The sequence below is a fragment of the Anarrhichthys ocellatus genome, unplaced genomic scaffold (genome assembly GCF_004355925.1).
Source record: "Anarrhichthys ocellatus isolate YVR2014 unplaced genomic scaffold, GSC_Weel_1.0 scaffold20, whole genome shotgun sequence".
NCBI classification, from domain to species: Eukaryota; Metazoa; Chordata; class Actinopteri; order Perciformes; family Anarhichadidae; genus Anarrhichthys; species Anarrhichthys ocellatus.
Genome location: NW_022280050.1, coordinates 3,248,194 through 3,255,965, shown reverse-complemented (window position 1 = coordinate 3,255,965; position 7,772 = coordinate 3,248,194). Strand labels below are relative to the sequence as shown.

General features: G+C 39.9%; 1 protein-coding gene across 1 annotated transcript in view; it reads right to left on the bottom strand.

Annotated features, from left to right (window-relative positions):
• The window catches only part of cps1 (carbamoyl-phosphate synthase 1, mitochondrial), a 43,264-nt gene that overhangs the window by 15,716 nt on the left and 19,776 nt on the right, over positions 1–7,772 (bottom strand). Inside the window, exons 23-28 of the mRNA XM_031858738.1 lie at positions 7,408–7,473; positions 7,116–7,179; positions 6,787–6,968; positions 4,582–4,776; positions 2,962–3,029; positions 73–148 (exon numbers count right to left, since the gene is read on the bottom strand). Coding sequence (XP_031714598.1) covers positions 73–148; positions 2,962–3,029; positions 4,582–4,776; positions 6,787–6,968; positions 7,116–7,179; positions 7,408–7,473 — 651 coding nt within the window. The remainder of the gene's footprint in view (positions 1–72; positions 149–2,961; positions 3,030–4,581; positions 4,777–6,786; positions 6,969–7,115; positions 7,180–7,407; positions 7,474–7,772) is intronic.

Sequence of the window (7,772 nt, the reverse complement as noted above, 5' to 3'; positions counted from 1 at the left end):
ACACACACACACACACACACACACACACACACACACACACACACACATACACACACTTAACACTGCTCTCACCTGGGACACCTGAGAGGCCTCCTCCAGGAAGCGTTTCATCTCCTCGTCTCCATATGCAACATTCATTGCAGAACCACTGGTGAGATGCAAGCAGGAGAGAGAAAGAGAGAGTGAGAAGAAGAGTAAGGGAGAGAGAAAACAATAGGCCACAGTAGAGGAAGAGAAGGAAGCAAACAGGTGAACATACAAGCTTCAAATGATCGTTCAAAACACTCATTATTTCTCCGTTGCATCACTATTACCATCGGGAACAAGGTCTAGAAACAGTCAAATTAAGGAGAGAGAGAGAGAGAACAGCTATTTAGGTCGAAAAGCACTCCAGGCTCTTGAAAACGAGTTCAGAACTTAGTCATTAAAAAAACAATAGATTCAGTTTTATTGTGGTTGTTGTTTTTGATTTTAGACTGCTAGCCGGGCTTTCCTCCCGTTTGAAAAAGGACAGGACAGAGAAAGGCCACATGCTTCGGTCAGATCTTTATTCCTTAGCTGTTTGTTGCTCATCGGCAGACATATGTCCAACCCCCAAAATTAATATCGATTGAAAATGCATTTTGCATTTACATTCATGCATATCCTAGACTCAGATGCCACCTAGTTTCTGTACGACTGTTCTCTGAATTTTCAAATCAATTCCATCATTAGATATTTATGCAATTCTGCATGTGCTATTACAAATAAAATAAAGTTTTTATGTTGGCCCGGTGCTGATCCTTGACAAAAATGAGTCAGCACTCTATGGAAAGCCATGAATAAGAATATAATTATGATACAGAAATGTGTTTTTACTCAATCCGTTCGGCTTATACTATTTTAGCAGTAGCAGCGACAGCGTTTGTGGTGTTGATTGTAGTGATGGTATTAGTTGGAACACAACTTAACTGTGTTAATCTCGTTTATATTTTAAGGCCAATGGACGATGACAAGTAGTGACTTTTGGAAATCACTTGAGTTTAGAACAAGTATTACTGTCTTATGTTCAATTAGACTGACCACTTGTTTCATCTCTGTGCTCTGAAAAATGAGGGCAAAGTTTAAAAGAACTGCAAATCAAACACTAGATCTAAAATTAGACAGAGTGGGACAGAGTTTATCTTTGCATTGCTATCGCTAATGGTACCGCCAATGGTCAAAAGATTTTTAAATGAAAAGCAATCGGGTACACGTCATTGTTTGGTCCGTCTCAACAAATATTATTGACCGGCCCAATGGTCAAACACATTTTTTCACCACCAAATTATGTTTCCAATTCAACCCCACACATACCCAACACCTAAAAGAATCCCCAGTGTGAAGGGAAATTCAACAGTTACGACAATTCTAAAGCAATGAGTTGACAATGCATTCACTCGATTATTAAAGTGAGTGAGGCAGTTTCACGCTTGGGTTTATTACTAAAGTCAGATTGGAACATTTCTCGCCCACAAAGGCTTGCTTTCACACACATAGGAATTCCTAAGAAATATTTCTCATTTTAATTTTCCACGGCACTTTGTGAAGTGAAGAAATTAGACATTTTCAAAATGTTTAAACTATGGATAGACATTTTGGAAACCCTTTTACTTATAAAGAAGTTGCTTAGTTTTCAAACTAGTTTCTGGTTTTGACATTTTATCTGTCCGATTGCTCGTGCATATCATTCTACAGCCATATCTAGCAGTGTCGGCACTTCACCGCAAATATACTTTATGATGTACAAATACATTTCGAGAACCAAAAGGCATGATGGATTTAAGTATGCAAATAAGATAAAGATCGTGAAGTATGACGTGAATATATTTTAGGGCCAAATACTTCAAACTTTGTGAGTTTTGGTGTGTGTGTGTTTTACAGTTATAAAAATATGACTCATGAATCTGACAAGGAGTGTTTGGTGTGGAAATTGTGAGTTTGTGCATATGTACTGAGGCTGAGAAGAACATTCAAAAACCATTAACAAGTATGTCAAGTGGAAAGAGTCAAAAACGCTTCGGGGATGGGAGAGGATCAGAGTGAGTTCACCCTACGCTAATGCTGAGAGGAGAGGAAATGAGAGGAGAGGAAAGGAGAAGAGGGGAGAGGAGAAGAGAAGAGAAGAGAGAGGAGGGAGAGAGGAGGAAAGGAGAGGAAAGGAAAGGAGAGGCTCATCTTTCTAATTAACAGTATCCGACAGAGGTCAACATATAGTAGGTGGAAGAAATTTAAATTGCAAATGTTAACAAATATGTGTTATTAATAAACTCTATATTATAAATGGTATTATTATTGCTACATTGAGGTCAAGTGGGAACATTAAATACTGGTGGCTATCATTTTGCTGAATTAAATGACTTTAAAATTTGGTTTAATGTGACCTAGTGCATGACACTCAGTGCTAATCAAGCACAGACAGAATCACTTTCAAAACCAACATTACGGCTCGCATGTAAAACAATATAAAGTCCAAAACTCTCTTAATTAAACAAGTTTCTGCTCAGAGCCAAAGCCCTTCTGAATACAGGGTCTCATCACGACATCTGCTGGACAAAAGTGTCACTACAAGATTGAACGGGCTGTAATTGTAGTAAAGTTCATTAATCATCATAACTAAAATTGTATTTCACTTAGTTAGCAATAAGTCTGTGAATTAGCTATTAGGAGAGTAATGTGGGTTTTTTTCTTACATAACTCAGCCAACCAGGCAAACACTGTCTTCTTCCCTGTATTTCTTAATACACTGTATTGGCTAGCAATTGAAGACAAGACAAGTATGCATTTCATACTAAATGTTATTCAAAAGCTAAAATGTGCTTGTTATTGATTAAGGTGTGAGTCGGCCAGTGCAGTCCTGATTAGGAGTTTACTGAAACATGTATGATTATCAAATCCACAGCAAATTCAAAGTATGTTGGCTGACGTGTCTTTAAAATGTACCTGAGAACATAGGAGGGCCGCAGCAGACAGGGATAGCCCACGTGGTTGGCGAAGTTGATGGCATCTTCCTGTGAAGGGAGAGAAAAGCACAGCAGATGTTGGAAGCTTTATTTGTCACGATAGCGATTCCTCCAGAATGGTCTGCCACAATTTGGAGCAACTTAACACGTTTAAGGTTAAGTTTTAAACAAAGATTTTGCAGTTATCACTTAAAATATACAAGGAAACACGGGACAAAGAAAGAAGTTCTAACTGTTGAAAGAAATGGGGGAAAAGTAAACACATTTGATTGCTCCAAGACTTAGTCACTAACGTACAAATCATTTTTTTAGGCAAATAAAAGAAGAAATAACATTCTAAAAAATGATCTATGGCCCGGAAAGCTCCATCACCAGTCTTTAACCTGAGCTTTGTTTAGTTTTTCAATCTTTATGCAACTCTGTGTATTCATCATCAATGAATTCATGTAATGTTAGAACATTGCATGATTAAAGTCACTTGAGACAAAACAAAGAATCAATATCAAATCAAGGGTGTGTGTGTTTGCGCTCGTCCTTGTAACAAACCCTCTCGTACAGAAAGTCCAATTTAAATTCAACTACACACATTTTTTTAGGCTTCTGGAAGGAAAGGTGTACTCCCATGTCAGCCAAGAACAGAGAGCGTATAAGTGCTCAAATAACAGCCAGAGCGTGGGGCTTCAAGTCAACTCCCTTTAGATTTTCTTTTCTTCCTTTCAGTACACATAACGAATGAGAGAAGAAAGAGTACGAGTCATGGAAGGAGTCTCGCAGTCAAAGACCCCCTGTCCTCCTCAGCATCCCCATTATCATCATCGCTCTCTCTTATCCATCTCGCAGGTCTAGCCTCTGTCTCGCTATCATTATCCACTGTTCACTCGCCAGGTGGGATACCATTAACAAACACAAAATAGCCTCCCAGAGAACCACCCCCCACGGCTCTACTGGAGTTATTTCAGCCCAATAAAAACAAACTGTTTCTTCGAGCTCGGCAGGGAAATAGAATACGTAGGTAGACTCTGGAGAGACACAGAACTTTATCTGTTTGTAACGGATAATCGCTCCTCAGTGGTAACTGAATACAACGGTAATGGAAGAGACATATTTCAGCTCTGACGGCTGACACAATCCAGTGCTCCACGTGTTCCACAGAGGGGCCTGCCAGTGCTTCGCTCTGATGTAGCCGACAGCTGGTTTGAGAGGGCCAAACACAAGAAAAGTGCTCAACAAGACAGTAAGTTGGGGGCACAATGCCCTTAAGAGGAAGAAAGTTCAACCAGTTTCTCTGTAGGGAAAGGTGTGATGCTGTAGGGCTGTAACTAAAGATAATATTATGCGTGTTTGGCGTGGATGTGGAGTGGTCAAATACATGATTCAAAATATTATAATAAACCAGAAAAACACAACTTTTCCACCCCCATAGAGAGCTTACTGGAGTGTTATCTTAGAGCAAGAGTAATACTGTGACACTTAGAGGCTCCTGTATGCTCAGGTCCCATTCCACAATACTCACGCCCCTTTCTTCTTTCTCAGCATATGGTCACAACGCATATCCCAAAATAGCATTCTATAATACATCCATTATTTATTTATTTCTCACCAGGGAGCTGACGGCCCTCCATGGGGCTTGGGCCACCCCGAGGTCATCTAGTATACTTGAGAAGACGGAGCGTTCCTCAGCCCGGTCGATCTGCAGGGGGCTCGTCCCCAGAATCTTCACCACATTGAGATGCAACGGGACGGCGAGGTTGTTGGGGATCTGGCCTCCGACTGACACAATGCTGCCAGAGCAACCCTGGAGAGGAGGGGATGGAAAGAGAAGAATGTGTGAGATAGAAAACAGGATAAAAACAGCAGGTAGAATAAAAGAATAGGAAGTGGAGGGGGGAAGAAAAGGACAGGAGCAGCGAAGATACTCCGTCAAGTCTGGGACCTCCACAGGCCTATCAGCCAAGATTAACTGTCTGAAACCTGCGGCCGCTTCCAATTATTCTGGCCACTGATCACATAGAGAAAATATGAGACAAACAAGAACTGTTGATCTTGGTCGTTCCATGGGTTTAGTTATCACTAGGGACAGTGTGTGTGTGTGTGAAGACGCATGTGTGCTCCTTTAATAACAGCACGCAGCCCCTTTTCCTGTCTAGCTGATCCAGGGGGAGATGCTGTTTCCATGGCAATGCCAGGTTGTATCTCTTCATTATTCATGGGCCTGCTCTCCCGTCCAGGGTTTATCGCCACGCTCTAATGCCGTATTTATCACACACACACACACACACACACACACACACACACACACCAAGAGGGGACCGTAGCAGCGAGAGATGGATTGACGTTAATGCTATCGCCCTGAACAAACAAACACTTAATCACACTCTGACCCCGTCGTGACTTTAAGTGGATTACAATGCCTCTGCAAAGGAAAGTCAGTGGATATAAGTACGCAAACACACAACACAAACACACAGATATTAATAAACATATATACATAGAAAATATCAGGGGAAATAGCAGCTATTCATGCCCTTGAGCGACTTTGGTCCATGCATACTAAACAGTAGCTTTGGGCAATAAGATGGGAATTACATATCATTTTGAACATGCTAATGTGTCAAGCATGGCCATATATGTCAAATCACCACTTAATTAAAATTATTTTCGATATACATCTTGGGAGGCTAGAAATCTATTACTATATTGAAACACATCTTTGACGGTAAGTTAGTCGTAATTAAGTATGCAGGAGGCTTTTGCACAGTTTTTGTTCAAATCAACCTCATAAAACAACCCAAAAGCCTCTCAGTGATTTGAAATCACCACCTAAGAATAGAGTTATCCATAAAACCTTTCAGAAAGCACAACCATGTGTACCGAGAGTCACACAGAGAGGTCAGCAAACCTCAAAAACCCGTGAAACACCAGCTCACCTTAGGTGAGCAGATAGAGCTGCATAATAAGTGTCCCAATTAGGACTAATTTCCCAGTTTCTGTTTGACAGAGAGTGAGAGGGGTTTCGTTTTGGCGCCTTTAAATGGCCAAGAACATCCTGGAGGAGAAGGCGGGAAAAGCTGCATGCTTAACACGTTTATATATAAATATGAATCAACATAAAGATTTTTTAATTTGCTCGTTTGCTCTGGGGGAAACTCCATATCAGTCACGCTGTTAATGTTTTATTTCTACTTTTTATAAGAAATAATTACTCTTGAGCAGTACAGTCACTTGAAAACAAGTCAATGTGCATGCATGCTGCGAGTCTTGGACCCATACATTTACTCAACGGAGATATTTGGTAAATATCACTTTTTTTATTTAAATTCGACTAGTGTTCCTAAATACGTTGACATGATTGATTTCGTTTATTATATATGTATTCTGTAATTGATCATTACTACTCTGCCTAGGGGAGGTCTTACATTGATTGCAATGCAATATTTCAACCAGATTCCACTCAATACACATGAATATATAAGTAGTTATTAGCACTGATATAACCTTTTGATAGATTGGAGACCTGTCCAGGGTGCCCTGCGTCTCTCCTAATGCATGCTGGGATAGGCCCAGCAACCCAGAACAGGATAACCTAAGTGGGTGTAGATCATTGAACATTGATAATATATCAGTGGTACATCAATGGTAGTTGTAGTGTTTGTAGAGTTTTCAGTGGAGAGTTGAAGAATTCCATCACCTACCAATACAACTTTATATTCCATGATAAAAAAAATGAAGAGGCATATAGGTCATTTGTATATTTTGATTGAATTTTGTCAAGTTCAAAATGGCGTGTTTGCATGCGTGTCCGAACCTCCTGTTGGGAGATGTCAAGGATGCGTTCCAGGGTTAACTCCTCGAAGTAAAGGCGGTCACATTCGTCGAAGTCGGTGCTGACCGTCTCGGGGTTGTGGTTTACCACCACCGTCTTCTTACCCATCTGTCTCAAAGCTCTGATGCTCGACACCGCACACCAGTCGAACTCAACGCTGCTCCCTGGTGGATCAAACGGTTGACAAATTTGAGACCGTTAGCCATAAACAGCAGTTCACAAAGTCAGCATAACAAATATTAAACTGCATATTAATATAATTAGCAAAGCTTGAAAATGAAAACGGTATGAAAGCTTGTTGTTGAGCTCACCAATGTGATAGGGCCCACAACCAAGAACCATAATGCCCTGGTCTTTAAAGTCCAGGTCATTCTCCTGTAGGATTGGAAAAATTGATAAAAACATTGTTGACAATGCACTCTTGTGGACATCAATAATTCTATAGCACAGCAAAAACAGCCATCTTACAATTAATATTACTCGTCATTTTCATAACAAATTTAAATTTAAATGTATTTTCAATCAGACACATTTGGACTGGCTAAATAATGTACATCCTAATGGTACTTTAATATGTATTCTCTCTGTTGGCAGAGTCCATACCTGACCATGATAGGTACAATACAGGTAGTTGGTCATGGATGGATACTCGGCTGCCAAGGTATCAATCTGAGGACAGGGATCAGAGAAAGAAAAAGGTTAAAATGGGTTAGATGTAGAAAAGACCCCAACCAACCAAGACCTTGTCAGCCACAATGCTGTTTTGTAATAGTCTGTAGACTGATACTAAAGTTTAACACTCTGAAAAGGAGCAAGTTTACATAATGAGTACATTTGTTTTCAATAGGTTTGGTACATATATCCATTAATTCTTCTGTATATTCAGTTTGCAAAATGGTTGAATGCAGGACTATTACTTATGAAAAAATAAAAAAAATAAATAAAAAAAAATTAAAAATATATATATA